The sequence below is a fragment of the Crotalus tigris genome, unplaced genomic scaffold (genome assembly GCF_016545835.1).
Source record: "Crotalus tigris isolate CLP2741 ecotype Arizona unplaced genomic scaffold, ASM1654583v1 scf7180000019298.7629538967:1458412, whole genome shotgun sequence".
NCBI classification, from domain to species: Eukaryota; Metazoa; Chordata; class Lepidosauria; order Squamata; family Viperidae; genus Crotalus; species Crotalus tigris.
The window spans coordinates 332,099-356,799 of record NW_024097474.1 but is presented as its reverse complement, the minus strand read 5'-3'; the positions used below and the strand labels follow the sequence as shown (position 1 = coordinate 356,799).

General features: G+C 44.7%; 1 protein-coding gene across 6 annotated transcripts; it reads right to left on the bottom strand.

Annotated features, from left to right (window-relative positions):
* Positions 1-176: 176 nt before the first annotated feature.
* WFS1 (wolframin ER transmembrane glycoprotein) lies at positions 177-12,719 on the bottom strand. 6 transcript variants are annotated; one of them, XM_039361519.1, is made up of 7 exons: positions 12,578-12,719; positions 9,342-9,433; positions 8,349-8,493; positions 6,640-6,810; positions 6,331-6,414; positions 4,642-4,790; positions 177-2,792 (listed from the first exon to the last, which is right to left on the bottom strand). In XM_039361519.1, the coding sequence occupies exons 2-7, from the start codon at positions 9,414-9,416 to the stop codon at positions 984-986; spliced, it is 2,433 nt and encodes an 810-aa protein (XP_039217453.1). In that variant the 5' UTR covers positions 9,417-9,433; positions 12,578-12,719; the 3' UTR covers positions 177-983. The 6 variants fall into 6 exon arrangements, with proteins under 6 accessions (XP_039217453.1, XP_039217451.1, XP_039217452.1 ...); XM_039361517.1 differs by having other exon boundaries at positions 12,562-12,713; XM_039361518.1 differs by having other exon boundaries at positions 12,566-12,694.
* Between the last annotated feature and the right edge of the window lie 11,982 nt (positions 12,720-24,701).

Here is a 24,701-nt window from a genome sequence, read left to right as displayed (position 1 = left end):
AAGGAGCGAGCGAGAAGGACCCGTTAACCCAGAACGGAGGACAATTTACTTGACCCCAAAGAATGGGGAGGCGTGCTACAAAATCTTCAGTGGCTATTCCAAACCTGATGCGGCATTGTGTACGTTAACATACTACATGCATATGAGGAAAGTGGGTATAAAAAAAGCCCGGCAAAATGTGTCATGTTTTTTAATCCGTATTTTATGCTTGTGATCAGAAGGACAGATTCATCTCCGGATGCTCAGTACCATTTCCAGAGTGAAGCACTCATGCTTATTGCTTAAACCATTTCCTTTCCTCCTTCCTTCGGGAGGGAAAAAAAATGAGGGCCCCCTCCCTCAGAAAAACCACCCAGTCGTACCGCTGAATTAGCTGAAGTCTGTTTGCAGAATTTAATTATCGGCAGAGAATTTATTCCTTCTAGAGCAGGGGTCTTCAAACTTGGCCCTTTTATCACTTATGGACTTCAACTCCCAGCATTGCTGGCTGAGGAATTCTGGGAGTTGAAGTCCACAAGTCATAAAAGGGCCAAGTTTGAAGACCCCCGCCCTAGAGTACGGTTCTCTGCAGTCCTTGGGGAGAGCAGAGAGAGATCAAAAGCTCATGTCCACATCAACGTGCTTGTCTCATGGCGCCTGGCCCAAGTCGTAAATTGGAGCATGTGTGCCCAGGCGTCGTCATCACGCACCCTCGGTTTTGACATTATTGTGACTGTTACAGCTGCGAATTTGGAATAAAGTTCACGTTAACTACTGAGTATACATAGAAGGCAAAGTTGTATTGGTTTTTTTGGCATCTCTGCTTTGATAGGTTAGTTCTTTAGAAAACCCTTTCAACACGCAGCTGGGCGTTTTTTCTAAATATAATCGTGCAATGCAGAAAAAGATTAGGGCCGCATGACGTACCGTGCTAAAGGCCATTAAATCAGATTGTGACAGCCAAAAGAGTGTGTCGGAGCGGGTGTTACCCCCAGAGGTGTGTATTAGGCAATGTACAGAAAAGGGGAGAACAAAAAATTGAAGACGAATCTGAACGCTGTCTGAACGGTGTTCCGCCAGTCGTGTTCCACTTTGACGTGCCGGCCTGCCGGGGAGAGCTTTGACGGGCAGTTGAGGCAGGAGAGGGCCTTCAGCTCAAAGACCGGCCACTTGCTTCCCAGACGGCCCTCCAGGATGGTGCTGAACTCAACCAGGCTGCCCTGTCTCAAGTTCAACAGCACGTGCTTGAATTCATTGCTGGCCTTCAGCACGATGTCCTTGGTTATGTCATCGTCCTCCGGGGTCCGGTTGCCGTTCCCACCACTCAGGGGCATGCCTACCGTTATTTCAAATTTATACCGGTCAAACCTCTTGATGTGACAGTTGTGCTTGCTCAAGTACTTCAGCCGGCACAGTTCTTCCTCCTCCAGGGTGGTGTTTCTGGGGTCGCAGTCGGGATACGTCTCTCCGTACAAGCATCTGAGCCAGTCCCCGAGAAAAAAGGGAAGCATATTTATGGCGGACTCGGCGCTATTCTCAATGCTGGTCACTCGGACGTACTTGAATCGCCCTGTCCAGGTCACCCGGTGGCCTTCCAGATGACTGCATAAAATCTGAGTTCGCGCCATGTTGGTTTCCTTCCAAGCCCGGGGCCCACAGACGAACCCGTACTGATTCCACGTCAACGTCGAGTTGTACACCTTCATCCCCTCCGAGCGATAGACGTAAAACCAGCAGAAGAGCACAATGGCAGACAGCCACACCAGAATAAGCTTCACAATTGAACTCCTGGTAAGCGACTTCACCATTTCGACGGCAGAGACTCGGGCCCGCGTGCAGAAGTGGAAGAGCAAAGGAACCCCGCAGAGGAGAAGGGTGACCGCAACCTTGGTCAGCTCCAACGTGACCAGCCATCGTAGGAAGTGGAAAAGACACATCAGCGCAACGCCCAACATCAACACCGGAAGGGCAAACAGGAATAAAAAGTAGCCCACTGAAGCCCGAAGGAGACCAAGGCCGGTGGATTCATGAAGAATCACAATGAAGAGTTCATACCACATGAAGCAGACCAAGTAAGGAATCAGGTAGCAATAGATGCCCTTAAAGTTCTTCAGCCGGGCCATGCAATAGAAAAGGTAAAACAAGTACAGGTACAAGAGGCAAGGGATGCTGAGGTTCAGCACCAGAAGGCTGCCGAGGGGCTGACTGTAAAATGTTTTACCCAGGAGCTTCACGTAACCCCAGTGGTCGGGGGCCCCCCGCAGTAGGCAGAGGGCCCCCGCAGTCACCTCGGTCAACATGGCCCTTCGTGTGTAGTGCTCCACGCTGGTGCCCAAGCTCATATAACTTGTCACCATGAAGAAACCGGAAACGGTGGCCAGTTCGGAGCAGGGCATCCATTCCTTGCTGGCTATCGGGAAGGAGAAGACGACGAAGAGGACCGAGAGCAGGAAGTGGAAATAGGGCTCCAGGTGATTCCAGCCAAAATTCGCCTCCGCCTCTTCGACATCCAGGTCCGGCTCGAAGCGAAGGAGCAGGTTGGTGAGGGTGCGGAAGTTCTCCCACGCTTTGCTATCCTGGAAGACTTTCAGGGTGCAAATCACCATGGAGACGAAAGACAGGTAGAACACCAGCAGGGGGATGAAGAAGGCAAAGAAGTCAATGGTCAGGTTGCTGAGGATGAAGAAGAAGACCAGGGCGTTGATCTGGTGGGTGGGAACGATGGTGGACAGCCAATGCATGCCGGCTTTGGAGGCCACCTCTATCATGTGCTCTTTGATCTCCATGATGGCGTAAAGGGGATACTTGATGATCTGGAAAGAGAGGCCGTGCGCGGGTCATCCCAAACAGCAGAGATGACCAAATCGACCCCCGAGCTGTCGTGATAGGGCCCTTTTGGATGAAACTGGTGGGCTGACTAGGATAGGAAACAAACCAAGTTCCTAAACAACACCTGTCAAGGCCCTGTTTTGTCCCTTCAGACACATAACGTGCTGGAAGTGACTGCAAAGGTATCCTCCAAGTGGACAGAGGGGCCCAGCTGCACCTGTTTACTCCAGTGGCCAGCCACAGGAGGTCAGAAAGAGCCCAGCTGGGTCGACCTGCCCCCAAGGCCCACCCACTCTAATTGGATGCCTAGCCAAGGTTGGAAGTGTGTCTGAACTGGTACACAGATCTCTGGGGGCTGCCCGGGGGCTGAAGACCACGCTGAACCCCAACTCAGTGACCAATGGGCTGAATTTCAACTAAGCAAGTTGTTCTCTCCCCCCCCCCCATAAATAAGGATGGGGAGGAGGGCGGGAAGTCTCGAGAAGCGGAATGGGACAACTCTCCATGGCCAACTCTCTGTGGGACAATTTAACAGTTCAAGTATTAAAATAAATATATATTTTTAAATTTTTGTTGTTCACGTTTCATTTTGTCCCTCCTTTTCCACCTGTTCTTTAATTATTCTATTCTATTCTATTCTATTCTATTCTATTCTATTCTATTCTATTCTATTCTATTCTATTCTATTCTATTCTTTCTCCTGTTTTATTCTATTCTATTCTACTCTGTTTCTCATTATTCTATTCTATTCTATTCTATTCTACTCTGTTTCTCATTATTCTATTCTATTCTATTCTACTCTGTTTCTCATTATTCTATTCTATTCTATTCTATTCTGCTCTGTTCTATTCTGCATTTTTCTATTCTATTCTGTTCTGTTCTATTTCATTCCCATTCTATATTCTATTCTTTTCTTTTCTATTCTATCCTATCCTATCCTATTCTATTCCATTCCCATTCTATATTCTATTCTATTCTATTCTATTCTATTCTATTCTATTCCATTCCATTCCCATTCTATATTCTATTCTATCCTATCCTATCCTATCCTATCCTATCCTATCCTATCCTATCCTATCCTATTCCATTCCCATTCTATATTCTATTCTATTCTATTCTATTCTATTCTATTCTATTCTATTCTATTCTATTCTATTCTATTCTATTCTATTCTATTCTATTCTATCCCATTCCCATTCTATATTCCATTCTATATTCTATTCTATTCTATTCTATTCTATTCTATTCTATTCTATTCTATTCTATTCTATTCTATTCTATTCTATTCTATTCTATTCTATCCTATCCTATCCTATCCTATCCGATCCTATCCTATTGTTCCACCATCTGGTAAATTGTCCTGCAGCGCGTTGGCCGTGGTCAGTGGTGGGATTCAAATAGGTGAACAACCAGTTCTCCGTGTGGATGCCACTTCCGGAAGTCCATTCTGGGCCTGGGCAACAAAAAATTAGCTAATTGGTTCTGCCGAACTGGTGCAAACTGGCTGAATCCCACCACTGCTTGTAGTGAGTTGGCCGTGGCGAGCTGGCCATGCCAAATCGTCACAGACCCCTCGAGAAGACCCCCTCTCCTTTGGCTTGGGCCCTTGCATCCTCACAGCCTCCACCCCTGAGGCTGGACGGTCCCAGTGCCCCCACCGCCTAGGATCTGAAACTGCGCCTTCTGGAGACTCTCTCCGATGAAGGCACTCTGTGGCCCACCTGGTCCACGCTTGCAACGCTCTCCCTCCTTGGGGGCTGCTCTCCACCTCCTCCACCCTCCCCGAGCAAATTGGAGGGGGCACATTTGGCATCGAAGCCCCCCCCCATTCACCTTCTGTCGTAGGGGGAGGTCTTCGGGGCTCTTTCCCGTCAGCTCATCGTCATCGTCGTCCTCCTGAGGGACCATACTTGGCGGGATGAATCCCTTGGCGAACTTCTTGGTTATTTCAACGAAGTCGTCCAAGGCCATGTAATTCTTGGCTGAGAGCGTTCAAGAGGCGGAAATTTAGACGGTTGCGTTTGTTTGCAAGAGAAAAAAGACCACAATGGTTTATTCTGGCAAAGATGCATTTGTCGGTAAGGATGCCCAGTTTTGGGTTGTAAAAACTAAGAGGCCCGAATGCACAAAGTGAATCCAGGCTGCCAGGCTGGTTTTTTTTGTGCCAGTCCAGTTTCACTTGGCACCACAAAGTGCTAACACAGGGAGGGGTGGGAAATGTTGATTTATGACTACACTTTGTGTGCCTGTCGCAGCTGAAAATGACGCCCGGTGGCTGATATATTTTAAGAGGCTGGGGGTTTCCCACCCAGAGTGGCACAAAGGGTTTTGCCAAGCAGACAGTGACTCCACCTGTGGGGGCAACCCTCAGCTCAGCCCCTCTTCCCCCTCCCCCCCCCAGGGCTAAGGCATCCCCTGGCCTTTCTCCTCTGGCTCTGGAGGATTCACCAGTTCTTTGGAAGATTCTGATTTCTAAAAAAATGAAATGCACAGAATTGTCACCCCAAATAATCAAGGCAGCTGTCACTGGAGGCAGGGGTTTCTTAGCCTTTTTCTCCAAAACAAGCAAAAAGATGGCACACACACACAAAAAAAACAGCCATGGAATCATTGCATGAGCTTTCTTAGAACTTCCTCCATTTCTTTTTTCTTTTCTTTTCTTTTTTCTTTTCTTTTCCATTCCATTCCATTCCCTATTCTATACTATTCTATATGATTCTATTCCATTCTACACTATTCTACATTATTCTATTCTATTCTATTCTATTCTATTCTATTCCATTCCATTCCATTCCATTTTCTATTCTATTCTATTCCATTCCATTTTCTATTCCATTCCATTCCATTCCATTTTCTACTCTATTCTATTTTACTCTATTCTATATATTCTATTCTATTCCATTCCATTCCATTCTATTTCATTTTCTATTCTATTCCATTTTCTATTGTATTCTATTCTATTGTATTGTATTCCATTCCATTCCATTCCATATTCTATTCTATTCTATTCTATTCTATTCTATTCTATTCTATTCTATTCTATTCTATTCTATTCTATTCTATTCTATTCCTTTCCATTCTATTCCTTTCTGTTCCATTCCGTTCCATTCCATTCCATTCTATTCTATTCCTGTTCTGTTCTATTGTTCTGTTCCGTTCCGTTACATTCTATATTCTATTCTAATTCCTAATTCTAATTCTAATTCTAATTCCTAATTCTAATTCCATTCCATTCCATTCCATCCTATCCTATCATATATCCAACCATATCGTACCATATCATATCATTTCATTTCTGCAACATTTATAACTAACACATACACACACACAGAGCTATTTTTTTAAGAACTGTGGTTTCTCTGTGGCTCACTGTTCTGCCCACCCCAAATCCTTTCCCTCGGGGGCTCTCCGGCTTTGTCCCAAAGAAGCTAGAATGAATTTGGCTCCTCCTATTCAGAGGAGGAAGGTGGCAGCTGGGTCAAAAGAGGGGAAGATCCGTCCCACCCAGGCGGCCCTCCCTACCTTCGCTGCTGACCAGTCTCTCCAGCATCCTTCTTTGCTTCTGGACGGTCTTTGGAAGCGGCCCCGGGCGCTGGTCTCCCTGCCCTGTTCTCGGAAACACAGATGGGCATGAAGAGTTTGAAGGGGAAGCGGGACACAAAGGGTTAAAACAAAGGAATAGCACCCCTCACAAGGAAGCCCCCCCTCCTTCCCCAGGGCCAGGAACCCCCCCGAGGTCCTCTAAGCCAGCGTGTCTCAGCCTGCAACGAACGGAACCAAAGAAGGATTAAAGGGAAGAAGCTGTTTGGGTGAGGAAAAAAAGATACAGACCCTGGCTGTCCACTTCGCCGACATTTTCTAACAGTTCTGAAACAGCCAGTTCCTTTTTCTTCTTTGGATTTAACTTCCAGTAGATGATCAAGGCCGCTTTTCTGACCGCTCTTTCCAGATCAGTCTCGGACAACAGTCGCTTCACCTCTGGCATGTTTTCCAAAGTGATGCCTCAGGAAGAGAGGGGGAAATGGCAAATGTTAGATTTGACACACACACACACATACACACACACAAAACCAGTTACAAAACCTCGGAGCAGAACGGCTGGTTCTAGGTTCCTTCGAGAATCTCAGAAGTCCCTCTCTTGTTTACATTCTGGGGAACTTTCCCCATTTCCTCCTCCCAAAGATTTTCAACCGTGAATCTCAACAAGATGGTAGGAGGGAGAAAGGGGAGGGGAAGACGGGGTCTCAGCATAGGGATCAGTCAGACCCATCTTCCCCCCCTGCCCCATCACATCGGTCTGTTCTACCTGGTCAGGCAGGGCAGGGGTGCTGTGGACCCCGCCAGTTGAAGAATTCCCACTGGCAAGTCCCCGGATGAGAGCCTTCTCTGGTGTTGCCCCACTATGTGGAATACTCCCCCCCCTCTGTTGGAGGGAAGACGGACCCTCACTCACCTGGCCTTCTGGAAAGAGATTAAAACGTGGCTCCCTGCTTGCGGCTCACACAGAAGCCACTGTGGGGCTGGTTAGCACCCTGAAAGCCCCCCCTGTCACTTTTTAGTTAACTTTTAACATTGGCTTTTAAAATCTTATATACCGTATTTATGTTTTATTTGTATACCACACAGAGTCCCTCTGTAAGAGGAGATGGGTGGTCCCAAAATTAGATGGATGGATGGATGGAAAGAGAGAGCGAGAAAGATGGATGGATGATAGGAAATAGATAGATAGATAGATAGATAGATAGATAGATAGATAGATATAGATAGATAGATATACAGAGACAGATAGAGATACAGAGATGGACGGATGATAGGAGATAGATACATTAGTGGCCAAAATTGTGGAAACCTGTTGGGAAAAGTGTATCATAGAAATGCCACCTTGGGTTAAGTTTCCACCCATTTTTTTCTTCTAATTTCTTTATAACTGTAGCCTTGTTCACTTAATAAATACTATTTTACATCGCTTTCTGGGCGACCGGTCAACTCTTTGCACCATTACTTTAATTTTATTACGTTTTACAAGCTCACTGAATGAAAGAACACAAAAAAAAACCCAGCCAACTTGATAGCGATCACAATAACACCCTGACAAAGGTCCTCCTCTCAGCTTCAATACAGGACATCAATAACTGGATCCTACTGTGATCTGACTGGCTCATTTTCAAAACACCCGATTGGCTCTCTAAACACTCACACTCATTGGCTACAATCAGGTGAAGGAAAACTACCTGAGATCAACCTAAGCAAGTTGTGCTTCCTTTTTCTGGTTATTCGGCTATTACTTTTCATAGAATGCAGGACAGATCATTGAACAAACTTTGTTGCATGACATTCTTGATTAAATTATCTTTCCATTGACATATAATTTGATGGTACTATTCCCCCAAAAAAGTGTTATTAGCCATCAAACCTCAAAAATACACTTTTCCCAAAAGGTTTCCACAATTTTGGCCACTAATGTAGATAGAGATGATGATGATGATGATGATGATGATGGAGTCAGGGACCAGCTGCATTCGGGGAAAGCATGCTTCTACCTTTTCCTTCTGCCAAACAACTTTGCAGCATTTTGAGGGCTTCCTTCTGCCCCTGTTTGGCAGCTGGGATCAACCACTCCACTGCACTGCAGCTGTTCAGCTCCTCGTCCTGGTCTTCGGCCAGCTTCAAGTAGCACCTCCCCACCTGTGGAAAGCAGAAATCTCTCTTCACCAGGCCGGCCTGAGGCCCCCCCCCCTCGCCCTGACCGACAGCCCAGCAACGCTCCCATCGCAGCACCAGCAAGATCACCAGTTGAGCTGATGGCTTGCACACTGACAAATCTGTTGTGTGAATTGTCCTTTTCATATCCAGGGAGATTTGGGTCACTTTTTAGATGATCACCTTGTGGTTTATATATACGCCGAGAGCTTCAGCCCCGGAGACAAATTTCTTGTGTGTCCAATCACACTTGGCCAATAAAGAATTTCTATTCTATTCCATTCATATTCTTCCTATTCCATTGCATTCTATTCTATTCTATTCCTCCATTCTATTCTGTTCTATTCTATTCTGCATTCTATTCTATTCTGAATTCTATTCTATTCTATTTTGCATTCTATTCTGCATTCTATTCTATTCTGCATTCTATTCTATTCTATTCTGAATTCTATTCTATTTTGCATTCTATTCTGCATTCTATTCTATTCTATTTTGCATTCTATTCTATTTTGCATTCTATTCTGCATTCTATTCTATTCTATTCTATTCTGCATTCTATTCTATTCTATTCTATTCTATTCTATTCTGAATTCTATTCTATTCTATTTTGCATTCTATTCTGCATTCTATTCTATTCTATTCTGCATTCTATTCTATTCTATTTTGCATTCTATTCTATTCTGCATTCTATTCTATTCTATTCTATTCTATTCTATTCTATTCTATTCTATTCTATTCTATTCCTATTCCATTCTTATTCTTATTCTATTTCTATTCTGTATTATTTCCTTAAAATGATGAATTAAAAAAGGCAACAAAGCATGCAACATGACCTCTGTCTGCGACTTTGGTTCTCCAGCTTTTGCTCTGGCCAACAGCTCTTCGAAACCGGAGTCTGGATCGTCCATGGTGATATCTAGAAAAGCTAGTTAAGAGAGATATTCCCGGTTTTACTCCCAGGCTGACCATCTCCCCATCACAAGGACGGGAGAGTTCTAGAATCCTGTGGGTCATAAGGAGGGCAAAGCCGACAGCTGACTCCGGTGTCAATCTGCTCAGGCCGCTGTGCCAGCCTTTGGGGAGGGCTTAGCAGCTTGTGACAGTTCTCCTTGGGTGACACTCCTCGGAAATATACAAATATTTAGCTTAGTAATTAGGGAAACAAAATAGGATAGGATAGAATAGGATAGGATAGATATTGGAATATAGGATAGAGTAGAGTAGAGTAGAGCAGAGCAGAGCAGAGCAGAGTAGAATAGAATAGGAGTAGAGTAGAATAGGATAGAATAGATATTGGAATATAGGATAGCGTAGAATAGAATAGAATAGAAGTAGAGTAGAATAGGATAGAATAAATATTGGAATATAGGATAGAGTATATATAGAATAGAATAGAATAGAATAGAATAGAATAGAATAGAATAGAATAGAACAGATATTGGAATATAGGATAGAGCATATATAGAATAGAATAGAATAGAATAGAATAGAATAGAATAGAATAGAATAGAATAGAATATAGGATAGAGTATATATAGAATAGAATAGAATAGAATAGAATAGAATAGAATAGAATAGAATAGAATATAGGATAGAGTATATATAAAATAGAATAGAATAGAATAGAGAATAGAACAGAACGGAACGGAACGGAACAGGACAGGACAGGACAGGATAGAACAGAATAGAATAAGAACTTTATTGTCAGTTTGAATGTACACTAATCGGCATATATTAAAATGAAATTTGGTTGCGTACAGCTCTCAAAGGGTCACCACAAATGGAGGGAAGGGGAGCAAGCATCACTAAAAGTTGTTATGAGGGCTTTTTAAAAAAAAAAAAAAAAAAACTTCCGGGGGGGGTGTTTCAATTTTTCTGGTGGTGGCCTTCAGCTTCTGCTGTTTTTGTCCCTGGGCCCCCCGGGTGGGTGCAAGGGGGCCTGGAAGGGATTGAAAAGGGTTCAACCCAGGGTTTAAAAGTGGCGAAAGGGCCCAGCCAGAGAGTGAGGGGGAAGGGGTCACCTAGGCAAGGTCTGGCTACAAGAGATCCTTCAAAGAACAGGCCCAGAACTGTGTCCTTTTGTCTCGTTTCCTTCCTCCCTCTCCTTCTTCCCTCCCTCTTTCCTTCCTTCCTCTCTTCCTCCCCCCCTCTTACCTGCCTGCCTCTCTCCTTTCCTTCCTTCCTGTCCCTCCCTCCCTGTTCTTCCTCTCCTTTACCCCTTCTCTCCTTCCCTCCCTCCCTCTCCTTCCTTCCTTTCCTTGCTTCCTCTCTCCTTTCCTCCCTTCTTCCTTCCTGTGCCTCCCTCCCCTTCCTCCCTCCCTCTTTCCTTTCTTTTTCTCTCTCCTTTCCTCCCTTCTTCCTTCCTGTCCCTCCCTCCCTCTCCTTCCTCCCTCCCTCTTTCCTTTCTTTCTCTCCTTTCCTCTTCTTCCTTCCTGTCCCTCCCTCCCTCTTCTTCCTCTCCTTTCTCCCTTCTTTCCTTCCTTCCTCTCCTTTCCTCCCTTCTTCCTTCCTTCCCCTCCCTCCTTGTCCCTCCCTCCCCTTCCTTCCTCTTTCCTTTCTTTCTCTCTCCTTTCCTCCGTTCTTCCTTCCTGTCCCTCCCTCCCTCCTTTCTTCCCTCTTCCCTCCCTTTCTCTTTTATATGCCACCCATCTTGCTATATCTGAAGAGGATGCCAAGAAAACTCCACCAGAATATGCTGGCTTGGCCAAATGTGTCCTGGAGGTTTACTTTGAGTGCGTAACTCTCCCGACTGCGGGCCCTTTTAAGGTGGCTGCTTTGGGACAGGCTGCTTTCCAGCCCAGCAAACTGCCCCCCCCATCTCCCTCCCCCCCCAACCCCACTCAGCTTCTCCTTGCTAAGGGGAGCAGGGCGCCCTCCTCCCTCCCTCCCCCTGCAGAGGCATCAGCAGCTGCTCGATCCAGTCAGAGGCTGGAGGGATCGGCCCAACGGCCTGGTCATCTTTTTTAACCCCTTTTTATTTCTCTCCAATATTCAGAACTGCACCCATGGGGGGGGGCTCAGATAAGATATAAGAGATAAGAGATAGGATAGGATAGGATAGGATAGGGTAAGATATAAGATAAGATATAAGATATAAGGATAGGATAATGTATAAGATATAAGATAGGATAGGACAATATATAAGATAAGATATAGGATAGGATAGATATAAGATAAAAGATATAAGATGGGATAGGATAATATATAAGATAAGATATAGGATAGGATAAGATAGATATAAGATACAAGATATAAGATATAAGGATAGGATAATATATAATATATAGGATAGGATAAGATATAAGATAAGATATAGGATAGGATAATATATAATATAGGATAGGATAGGATAAGATAGGATATGATATGATATAATAGATAAGCTAACCTTTATTGTCATTTTTTTTACTGTGGGCACAAGGCACACACCCCAAAAATGAAATGTAGTTGCCCGCTCTCCAACTGAAACACATCCACAACCCACACCTCAACACACTATAGACAACCCGTGCGTAGACCCACACCCCTACATAACACTTTTGGGAAGCTGCAGGAATCGCTTCCTCCTTCGGGCTTCCACGCCCGCTTTCCCCCCCCCACCCCGTTGCCCCCTGGCGCTAGAGCCGGAGGAGGGTCGCCATCCGCGCCCGAAGCCTCGGCCGGATCCCAGCTGAGCTCGGCCATTCCGAGAGGGGCGGGGTGTGTGGGGGGGTTAATTCCTCGGGGTGGGGTGGGGGGCGCATGCTCGGCCTTTTCGGGGGGCGGGGGGCGCGTCAAGCCCCTGCAGCGCCGGCCTTTAGCCCCTCCCTCCCGGAAATCACAGCTCTGCAAGCCGCTCCTCGCCCTGTTTGGCCGACCCCGGGACCCCCGCCCGCTCCCCCCTTCCCCCGCCCCGCCCCGACGCAGGCGCGCGCACGGGCTTCGCGGGGACGCGCATCCAAGGCGGCGGCGGCGGGGGGGGGGGCTGCTGCGCCGGAGCCCGCCCGGAAGAGAAGCCGGGGGCGGGGACGCGCCCCCCGGCAGCGGAGAGCGACCGCCGCCCACCCTCCTTGCCTGCCTGCCTGCCTGCCTGTCCGCTGTTGCTTCCCGGCTGCCGGGCGAGGCTCCTCGGAGGCTCTCCGCCTGCCCTCGGCCCTGCTGCGCCTGCCCTGCGCGGACGGGAAGGAGGCGAGCGGGAGCCCCGGGGAGGAGTCGCGGCTGGGCGGCTCGTCCCTCTCCGGCCGGGACTGCCTTCGCCGGGCGGGACGGGGCGGGGAGACGGCGGAGCCTGGCAGCCGGGGGAGGGGGGAGCCTTCTCTCGGGGCGGGGGTCCGTCCCCTCCTCCTCCTCCTCCTCCAGGCCCCTGGGACCCCCCCCCTTCCCAAAGACCCCCGCTTCAGTCTGCCCTCCCAAGGCTCGTTTGGCAGCCGCGGCCACCTGCTGGCCGGGCTGAGTCTGGGGTCCTCCTGCGCCGCTTCCCACCTGCGCCCCGGCTTCTCTTCCCCCCCCCCCAAGTGCAAAAGTTGCATTTGACCACGCTGCACCGCGTTTGTGAACAACAACAAAAAAAAGGCAAGAAATCACGTTCGGTGTTAAAAGTTCACACTTGGAATAATCCTGCATCCAGTTATGGTCCCCACGATGTAAAAAAGATGCTGAGACTCTAGAAAGAGTGCAGAGAAGAGCAACAAAGAGGTTCAGGGGACTGGAGGCTAAAACATACAAGGAACGGTTGCTGGAATTGGGTATGTCCAGTTTAATGAAGAGAAGGACGAGGGTAGCACATCATAGCAATCTTCCAATATCTCAGGGGCTGCCCCAAAGAAGAGGGAGTCAAGCTCTTCTCCAAAGTGCCTGCAATCACCTATTTGCAAACTGCAGGAAGCCACAATGCCTCCCACCCCACAGGTGCCAGTTGCCTCGAAGTCTGAGCCTTCATCTCTGGAGTTTTATCCCTTAAAAAAACAACAACAACCCTGTGGTTTAAACCAGTGGTTCTTAACCTTTTTGAACGAATCGCCCCCTTGAGCCAATGAGGAAGTTGTCATCGCCCCCCCTCCCCCAACATCACCTCTCAATCACAACATAGGAAATAATTCTTCAATTTATGCAAACCCTTTTTTTTGTTTTCTTTAAAATTGTCATCAGGACATATCGATGCAAATAATTTATTTCCAGTCTTTTCCCCATATCTCAACTGTTTGAAAAATTTTGGTGCCACCCATCACTTTATTCCCAAACTTTGTGATACATGTATTTCGTTATTATCTTATTTATTCAAGACACTTCAATGTAATGACCACTGAAAACAAAATTCAATGGCAAGAAAGTGAAATGCCAGAAAAGAAAAAGAGTAACATTTAATGATTGAATTACAAGTGAAATTTAAGATGCAAAAAGAAATATAAAAAGGGTAGAGGCTGCTGCGCAATGCGCATGAAGATAAGCGATGCGTATTCACATATGTAGGCTGTTCTGTACTGAAGCTAGCTGGAGGAACATTTGAAAACACAATTCAATCCACTAATAGCGAGCGATCTGATGTTTTTGTACGACAGATATGCAGCTGTTCACTGTACGAAAAAGTCTCAAAAGTGTCCCCAAAACTTCTCGCTCCATCGCCCCCATATTGCCCCCTTTTCGTTCCTTCGCCCCCCTGAAAAATGAAATCACCCCCTGGGGGGCAATATCGCCCAGGTTAAGAACCACTGGTTTAAATGATTCCTACCCTGTTTCCCCAAAAATAAGCCTTAATGTGTCTTTTGGAGCAAAAGTGAATATAAGACCTGGTCTTATTTTCAGAGAAATAAGGTACGCCTTGTTGAGGTCTTGTCATTTATTTTAAACCGGCGGCTCCCGACATTTTCTATACCCCGCGTCCCTAGAACGCTTCTGATATATTCTCGCACCCCTTAACAAAAGTTCGAAACAGCGGCGATGAATTATGCACATACACTATAATTTGGAAAAGCCACGTTTTCACAACCCCCTGGAATATCGTCTCGCACCCCTCTTCTGCTCCTGGCTGGGCAGAGACCAGGCTACTGATTGATTGATTGATTGATTGATTGATTGAAATGGTACAGGTTCTCCTGCTTGAGTAGGGGGCTGGACTAGAAAACCTCCAAGGTCCCTTCCAGCTCTATTCTGATAGATAGATAGATAGATAGATAGATAGATAGATAGATAGATAGATAGATAGATTGAAATGGTACAGGGTCTCCTGCTTGAGCAGGGGGCTGGACTAGAAGACCTCCAAGGTCCCTTCCAGCTCTATTCTGATTGATAGATTGATTGAAATGGTACAGGGTCTCCTGCTTGAGCAGGGGGCTGGACTAGAAGACCTCCAAGATCCCTTCCAGCTCTATTCTGATTGATTGATTGATTGAAATGGTACAGGGTCTCCTGCTTGAGTAGGGGGGCTGGACTAGAAGACCTCCAAGGTCCCTTCCAGCTCTATTCTGATTGATTGGCTGGAGCCCTAAAGGGCTTGTGGACAGTGAGTGACAGCAAACCCTCCAATCGGCTGAAGAGAGCCGCCCACCGCAGGAGCTGTGATTGGTCGCTGGGAGAGGGAAGGGGGCGGTCCCTTGTTTCCCGCCTTTTTTTCCCTGTGGGGGCCCTGTATGCTGGGAGACTAGGCCGAAGCCTCCATGGCTAAAAATGGCGAAGGCCGCACAAAGAGAGGAGACGTTCCCTCAGGGAAAGGAACAGGGGGAACCTTTAAGGGGAGAAAAGCAGAAAAAATTGGGTCTGAGCACACGGGAAGCCCCCCGCCAAGCCTCCCCAACAAAGGAGTTGGGCCTGCATGGGAAGCCCCTTCCCGCCAAAATGGCGAAGACCGCACAAAGAGAGCAAAAGTTCCCTCAGGGAAAGGAACGTGGGGAACCTTTAAGGGGAGAAAAGGACAAAAATCCCCTTCAGCCCACTGTGGGACCTGTGTTTAATGCACAGATAGTGGTTACCAGTCCCCTCGTCACTCCCCAGAAACAATATTCCCAACCCAAAACTGCTGAAACAGGGATCCCAGAGGTTATTTGCCAACTTAGAAAAGGAACGTACAGCTAGTCCTCGACTTATGTACAACAGTTCACTTAGTGACCGTTTAAAGTTACAACGGCACTGAAAAAAAAGTGACTTAGTTCACAATAACGCCCATTGCAGCATTCACACAGTCATGTGATCAAAATTCAGATGCTTGGCAACTAGCATGTACTTACGACAGTTGAAGCGTCCTGGCGTCATGCGACCCCCTTTTGACCTGACAAGCAAAGTCAGTGGGGAAGCCAGATTCACTTAACAACCAGGTTACTAACTTATCAGCGATAGGGATTCTCTTAACGACGGTGGCGAGAAAGGTCGTAAAATGAGGCAAAACTCACTGAACAAATGTCTCACTTAACCACAGAAATTTGGGGCTCAGTTGGGGTCGTATGTCAAGGAGTACTTATATTCTAAAGTAAAGGAATGCAAGTGCTTCAGAAAAGTGTGTGTTTTACAGCCCATAAAGCACGTATGCCTGTCCCCAAAAGTTACACCGTCCTCCTTGCATGCACATGATCACAATCTGGGTGCTTGGCAACTTGTTTGCACTTACATCTGGTTGCCAAGGGCCCTGTATCACGCGGTCGCTATTTGCAATCTTCTCTGCCGGCGTCCCCAGAAAATCAGTGGGGAAGTCAGCAGGAAAGGTTGCAAGACTCCCTGTCTCCAAATCCTTTTTGGACACAACTGAGATTTTGAGATTTATCATCCCCCTTTCTAGTGCTTCATTTGTAGCAGATTGTGGTTCACACTTCCTAAACCAAACAATGGGTCTGTGCCAGGGGAGAGATTAGATGAAGCTATGATGGCTTCCTCTGCAAAAGCACTGAGTAACTGTTGCTATGTTATCTCTCATTAGGCAGCCTGCTAGTCCTCATGGGACGCTTCAAATAAACTTTCTATTCTTCCTTAGCTCAGAAGCCGTGCCCTGTGGGCATGAAGGAGCTGCAAAGAAGCACCAGGTTTTTCTTAGATGACATTGCAAAAAGTACCTTACATTATTTTTATGTACTTTTTAAGAACGCTTTGCAGAACTTTAAACCTTATGAGGTTTGGCTTAAACTGGCATAAATCCCTGGCAACATGTCTAACTCTAAAGTAACCTAATGGAATTGGTTGCATCTGATGTCCTCCAGGGCTTTGTTATTTTAGGGGAAAAAATATAGTGATTATAAACAGGGCGTGATCAGCATCGGCTCTGTCGATATGGAATTCCTATTTCTCACCTTGTATTTTTCTTTCTTCGTCTCTCTGTGTGCCCTTGTATGCTTTTATTTTTCTGGATGCCAAGAAATGACTTACAAGCATGAAGGTAAGCAGTTCTTAATTCCTGGCTGTTCCTATTCTTTTAATGCTAGATTTGCTCTTGTTTATCTCTCTTTGGCTTATTAATTAGAAGCAATGGATGATTGTGGGCCCTTTTCCATTAGACAAGTCAAATAACAGCTCCCAGGATAGCTATCTTTAGTCTTTCTTTGACGTGCAAGTCCTGCAGCAGAAAATATATGGAGTCACAGTATCAGTATTGATACCAATTCTTAGTTGTGAAATAGGAGAAAAACAACGCTGGAAAATTCTCAGGAAAGAGCTTGAAAATCTAAACAGAAATGGTCATCTTCTGATTTATGCCTTAACAATCAGTGTAATATGACCTTGAGATACATCTCAAATTGTAATGTACTTGAGATTTTCCCCCCACCGTTTTTGGGTTTTTTTTTTTTTGGCATTTTTTTAATCATGAGGTTAAAGGAAACAGCTATTTGCTCTCTTCAGGTAAAAGCAGCAGAGTGCGGTGCTTTTAAAGTGGCTGGTTTTTAAAGTGCTAGCAGTCACTCTTACATTAATGAGGCCAGATTAAAGCTTCTGGGCATCTGCTTCCTGATTTTGCTATGGGAGGGGGGGGGGATAAACCTGAAGGTACAAAGACAGATTGCAGAAACTTCCAGCAGAAAGATGGATGGATTCAGGTACAGTGGCAATGAGTTGCACAGGTGGAAAACCTAAAAACAAACAAACAAAAAACAGGGACAGATTGCCATGGAGAAAATGTAGATAGGGTAGCTAGGAGATGAAAACAATTTGATAGTAACATAATCACTCAATCATAACAGAATCTTGAAAGTTTGATTGCGCTGTATGCCCTCCTCTATCTTTATAGTTCAGTGAATTAGGGAGGTGACTGTTTTGGGTGCTTTCAAATATTATCGGTCTGTTGTGGACTCCAAATACCCACCCACCTTCCTGTCCGGATGATGGATCCTGCATTACTATGTTGTCATCTTCCTTACTCTCTGCTTACCTCTTGGAAGAACTAACAGGACTTCATGAGTGATCCCATTGGGAAGAGCCTCTATTTTTATTCATCATTTAATTTATGTATTAAATTTATAGAGAGACCATCTCTTTGTTTGAGGCAACTCTACCTCCCTCTTGCTTTGAATGGAAGTGGCTTTCGAGTGAGAAGAATCGCCACTTGTTCAGATCTTTCTAACAAGCGAATTTGTTCTTATTTCAGATGCGTGTTGTGGGGATATGTTTTGGATCTGATAAAAATTTTCCTGGCTCAGAAGCTTGCTCAACCGCAGATAAAATGGACAGAATTCCAGCATCGCCTGGAGAAATCTTGCAGAGGTAAGTGCCAGTACATTAGAGGTAGTCCTCGACCTACGAGCACAACTCAGCCCAAAGTTTCTGTCGTTAAGTGAGAGATTTCTTAAGTGAGTTTTGCTCCCTTTTATGACCTTTCTTGCCACCGTTGTTAAGTGAATCCCCACAGTTAATAAGTTAGTAACACAGTTGCTAAGTGAATTTGGCTTCCCCCACTGACTTGGGTTGTCAGAAGGTCGCAAAATGGGATCGCAGGACCTTGAAAGGAACGGCAACGGTCATAAGTATGAGTCAGTTGCCAAGCATCTGAATTTTGATCACATGGTTACGGGGACGTCACAAAGGTCGTGTGAAAAACCATTATGTCACCTTTTTTCAGTGTCGTTGTAACTTTGAATGATCGCTAAATGAACTATATTATATGCAGAGTTTTAGGGGCCTTTAATTTTTATTTGTTTATTTCAGAATTACGCTTATAAGTTAATTAATTGTAACAATTGTCTCAGTCTAGATTTTTGATTAATTCCTCTGCTGGTTGTGTAAATAAATGGATTTATACTTAAACCATGGGTCTGAAACACACAAACATTTTTCTAAGTGGACGCTCAACAAATACAGTAGCTGTCATTTTATTCTTGAATCTCCAAATGGATCTGTCTTGCTTTATTTTCATTCCTACCCTCATATCACATAGTAGAATTTTCCTCCCTGCATCAATCCAAAATATTGCACAGTTTTACAGAATATTTAAAAATGCAAACGTTCAGTGTTGGAGGAGATAAAATGCTATTTTTTTAAAAAAGCAAATGCAGAAATAAATTTAATGCTCTGGACACATCACAAGATGGCGCTGGCCTGATACAAACTTTCATCCATCAGAATATTACAGATCTTCAGCATAGGCCAGTGATGACGAACCTTTTAGAGACCGAGTGCCCAAACTGCAACCCAAAACACTTATGCATTGTTGGGTGCCAGGTGGGCGTGGCACATTGGGTGGGTGTGGCCTATTGAGTGGGCATGGCTGCAGTGGTAACGGCAGACTGGGTGGGACTAAAAAGTTCAATCAATCAATTCCAACTTTGTGAGATATTTTTTTTTTCCTGCGAGAAGTTGAAATTGATTGATTGAACCTTTCTTTTTTTGCACATGGCGGTGGAGGCCTAAAGCGAAAAGGTATTATAAAACCCCACTGAAGACGTAGGACTGGGGCAATGGCGCGTGTGTCCACAGAAAGGGCTCTGCGTGCCACCTATCGGCACCCGTTCGCCACCACGGGCATAGGCTATAGAAAATTTCAATTCTACAGTTTTTAAAATAAAAATTAGGAGCAAAGTCTTAAACACACAAACTAAATTGTAGACAGTTCAACAACTCGGGAAATTTTAAAACTATTGACCTAGCTTAGCGTAATACAGGGGAAGGAATGGCTGGACTATGCACTTAATTCAACAGAAATGGCTATTTTCCTTGAAGCAAAGATCCTCTACTTCCTTTTATCAGGACTTCCTATTTATTTATTTATTTATTTTATTTATTTATGAGACTTATATACCGCTTTAAGTGCAAGCACTCTCTAAGCGGTGTACACCAGTAAGCAATGTATATATATATTTACATTGCCCCCAACAATCTGGGTCCTCATTTTACCTACCCCGGAAGGATGGAAGGCTGAGTCAACCTTGAGCCGGTGAGATTTGAACCGCTGACCTGCTGAACACAGTCAGCTAAAGTGGCCTGCAGTACTGCACTCTAACTGATCGGTTGGGGACAACATTAGACCTGGGCCTTCCAGAACCTTCATTTGCAGCTTCCTTTAAATTTGCTTCTTCTTTTAAAAAGATTGGTCTTTTTGTTCCATTTTTCAACAGACGAAGAGCTGGATCATCTGACTTTCTGTAACAGGGGTGTCCAATCATGGCAACTTTTAAGACCTGTGGACTTCAATTCCCAGAATTCCCCAGCCAGCCAAGCTGGGAGTTGAAGTCTACAGGTCTTAAAGTTGCCAAGGTTGGCCAATAAGGAGACCTGTCTTCTACCCAGCTGGCATAGAAGCTGCAGCCACAATAGTATCTTCCCCACTAAAGTCTCCCAAATATTCCTTCCAGCATTTCTTCTCTTCAGTTTCATATCAAATAACGTCATCACTTTTATATAACATCATCCCCAAGTGTTGGAGGTTCATTGTTCATCCCTCTCCCTTTTCCTGAGGTTTTTATTTTGCCGGAGTCCTTATGCATTAAATAGGCTTCCTTTACCCTGTTGACAATTGAGTGGTATTTTTTAAAAAAAATCTAACTTGGAATTTGTAGACTAGAAAGAGAACAAAATGCATAAGTGATAAAGAAAAGGGAAGATGCTGGAATTCCAAATCTTAGAACTGGGTTTAAAAGACTACCTGAACAGTACACTCAGATGGATCCGAAGTGGGTTTTGAACTCAGCCTAGCTTTCTGATCCTCAGTCTGTGTGTTGTGTCCTAGTTTTAAAATGGAGTTGCTTGCAGAAATGGCATCAAGGCAGCCCTTCCTGACCTGTAGTCGGCTTTCTGTGTCTGAAGCCCATCCAGAAGTGAGATGGCTGCTTTAGAGCAGCGGTTCTCAACCTGTGGGTCGGGACCCCATTTGGGGTCGAACGACCATTTCATGGGGGTCGCCAAACAATGCAGTCCGCCATTTCCCCCCCCCCTTTTCCTTAGCTGTGCTACTCCCTTTTATTCTATTGGCTTTTGAAAGCCAATAGAATAGACTCTCTTGAATATAGTCTAATTCTATTGGCTTTCAAAAGCCAATAGGAATTGTCCAGGCTGTCTCTGCCCTGCTGAGCCTGCCAAAAGTCCCATTCTGCAAATGGTGCTGCACCAGTTGAGTAGTCCTCGACTTACAACTGGTTGAGTAGTCCTCGACTTACGACTGGTTGGGGGTCGTGGCATTAAAAAGGTTGAGAACCACTGCTTTAGAACCATGGCATCCCCTTAACAACTGCCGCAGAAAAGCTTATAAAAATGGATCCGGTCACATGATACCCTGCTTTACGACTGTCATGACTTATGTGCACAATGGATAGGCTCCATTATGGACATAAATTGAAGATTAGCTGTATGGCAGCAGGCCGCAAACATCTGGGCACCAGTGACTGGTACTATGGAGGGTGGTTTTTCTGTGGACGGGCAGGGGGCATAGTAACATGCGCTGCCTGGATACCGTGCACGTACTCACTTGCAGAACCCGGTTCCTGGCAGACTGCGGCCACTGCTGTTCTATGGCCCAAGAGGATTGGGGATCCCTGCTATATAGGGCAATGTAGAAACATACTGTATACTTTATATAAGCATTATTCTTAACTACATCTTCAACAAAATGCTGTTTCTGACCATCTTTTTCTATATAAATGTACCTGGAATCCAATAAATTCTAAATATTATTTTTGTTGTTGTTGTGTAACTTGTAATTGGAGGCCCCTTAACACTCTTGATGTGGAAGTTAAGATACTCTCCCATTTTTCGGAAAATGTGGGACCCCCTAATCAACTTATGGATGTTGAAGATGAATCTTTAACCCAATCTGGTATTAAAAGATAAATATTATCTATCAGGTGTGACCCATTTTGGTACACCAATTCTGTTTGCTTGAACATTTTAATTCATAGACAAAAGAATGTTATGCAGGGAAGAATGGTGATTTTCGGAAATAGTAATAGTGTGTGGAAAAAATTACCCTTGGCTGTTTGATATTTTTATCTGTAAACGTTGCAAGACTATGTTCTGGAAATAAAAAGGTCACTTTTGTTAGTATTCAAGCACCCAAGGACAGTACATTTCTTAAGACTGACAGATTGAGATTGAAGGAGACTATTGAAAATTATCTAGCCACCTTTAAATTCAAGCCATTCTTTGCGTTTATAATATCATCTGAAATGACTTAGAATAATAGCAATTTTTTTCTTCATGCTTAGAGGAGTTTTTTGCAAGGAGTGCTCAAAAAAAATGAAAGGAAAGAAAAAGAAAGAAAGAAAATAAGAAAGAAAGAAAATAAGAAAGAAAGAAAGAAAGAAAGAAAGAAAGAGGAAAGAAAATAATTAAAATTTGTCTTCAGTTGATGAATGAACTTACAATGTACCACCGACAAATACATTTTGTATGCCATAGGTCAGAGGTAGGCAACCTTGGCTCTTTCATGACTCGTGGACTTCAACTCCCAGAATTCCTGAGCCAGCCATGCTGAGGGGAAAGGGAGAGGTTTCCATGCTGAGCCAGGCTGGCTGAGAAATTCTGGGAGTTGAAGTCCATGAGTCATAAAAGAGCCAAGGTTGCCCACCCCTGCCATAGGTTCATATCTGTTGGCAGATTGGCAGGGGATAAAATACAGATTAGGATAGTAGGATATAAAAGGCTTGATGGCAGTGGGGGTGGGGGTGGAGGGAGAAAATGGTTCTTCTGAATTTAAAATGCTGTAAAATGAACCTTGTATCAATAGAATATTTGCAGCTCAGAGTTGAGCTGTGGGTGAACAAGGACTCCACAATAAATGTAGTGCATAGGCTAGTGGACTTCCTGTTCAACCATCTCCACTTGAGGCATTTCAAAATCTTGATTTTATGGACTGCTTCCAAACCAAGATGAACGGCAGGAAGAAGGTTTGCGTCAAACATTTTGTATTCCTGGGATATTGGAGAAACAACCTTCAAAGATAGGCCAGTTTTCTATGGACTGGGGGGTGGAGTGGGCGGGCAGACAGGACAGTTAGGAACTCAGCCAGCAGAGGAAGCATTTTAGTGTAAATAAATCTGGCATTATTACAATAGGATTTTTAAAAAGGGTGGGGAAGACAGAGAATCTGGGAGACAAAACACGGGAGGAAAGATTTTGCTGTAAATAAATCAAGGGTTATTTTTTTCCCTTTCAAAGCCAGTTTCCTGTCCATAGTTTTCAGAGCTGACTTCTTTTTCTCCCTAAACTGGATAAGTACAGGTAGTCCTCAGCTTACGACAAGCCACTTAGCAACCATTCAAAGTTACGACAGACCTCCCCAGAGGTACTTATGACCAGGTTCTGAAGTTCTGTCTGCCCACAGCTGACGGCATGTCGGTCTCTTAGCAACCAGCCTGCATTTATGACCATTTGCAGTATCCTGCAATTAAGTAATGATGTTTTATGATAGTTTTGCCTCCCCCCCCCAAATAATAATGGCATTTTTGCAGGCCAGACACAAGAACTCAGGTATGTGCCCAAGACAAAAGATTGGCTGAGCAGCTAAGTAGGAAGTTGGGAGACAGCAGAGCTGACTGGAGAGCTGCAGGCCTGATCTGGAAGGCTTTGTGTCGGGTGTGTTTTTCCCCCTCCAGATGTTCATACTGGACAAGCTCCCATTGAAGCCAATGGGTTGCAGGAGACAGCACTTAGTGTGGAATTGAAAGGCTCCTTTCCCATTGACAGAAGGACGAAGGGCTTAGGGCTGTTCCCTTTGATCTGAAAATACATCTGGCAATTGTGGAATAAGCTTCTTTGTCAACATTCGGCTTGATAATGTGGCATTGCGGTTGTTGGCCACCTTTGCAGAAAAAATTCTTTTGTCCATATCCTTTTATTTCCCTTGTGTTGGGTTCATTGAAAACATCTAAAGGTGTCTTTGCTGCGTCCTGATAAACATTTTGGTAATGGATGGGATACGCCTGCAGCCCAAACTTTATGCACCCTTTCCTATATAGATTCCTTGTCAGTTAAAAATAAAATAAAATATTTCGACCCCCGTTCTGCCATGCTTGAGGCTCAAGATAGGTAATGCACTATTAGCAATTCCTGTGGAGGTTAAGGTCCTGCCCCATGGGATTTTATGGGGTATGAACCCAAAGGTAATCCTTCTCTGGGCATCTGACAGAGACACATTTGCCATTGGCTTTCTACAAAGGCATCAGCACTGATTTTTGGGGTGTTTGATTCGGGGTCAGGTTCAGAATAGAATTAGAATTAGAATAGAATAGAATGGAATGGAATGGAATTCTTTATTGGCCAAGTGTGATTGGACACACAAGGAATTTGTCTCCGGTGCATAAGATCTCAGTGTACATACAGGCAACAAGTGATAAATCATGATGAATAGAATGGAATGGAATGGAATAGAATAGAATAGAACAGAATAGAACAGAACAGAATAGAATAGAATTCTTTATTGGCCAAGTGTGATTGGACTCACAAGGAATTTGTCTCCGGTGCATAAGATCTCAGTGTACATACAGGCAACAAGTGATAAATCATGATGAATAGAATAGAATAGAATAGAATAGAATAGAATAGAATAGAATAGAATAGAATAGAATAGAATAGAATGGAATGGAATAGAATAGAATAAATGAAGAATAGAGTAGAGTAGAGCAGAATACTTCATTGGCCAAGTGTACATGGTTCATAAGCTCTCCGTGTACACACAAGCTATAAGTGATAAATCGTGATCATAGTTATCATAAAAATACATTCATCCTAAATCATAAGATACAAGACAGTGATAATTTCTCTCCTGGGGGTGAGGGTGGGGGACGTTGCTCTCGTCCTGGGTTTGAGTCCAGCGC

Excerpts from the sequence above, each read along its gene's own strand:
- WFS1 (XM_039361519.1), bottom strand. The coding sequence starts at position 9,416 with ATGGACGATCCAGACTCCGGTTTCGAAGAGCTGTTGGCCAGAGCAAAA. Across the intron at positions 8,494-9,341 it reads AACCAAAGTCGCAGACAGAG|GTGGGGAGGTGCTACTTGAA; the intron begins GTCATGTTGCAT and ends TGCTTTCCACAG. Across the intron at positions 6,811-8,348 it reads TTGTTTGGCAGAAGGAAAAG|GCATCACTTTGGAAAACATG; the intron begins GTAGAAGCATGC and ends TCTCTTCCTGAG.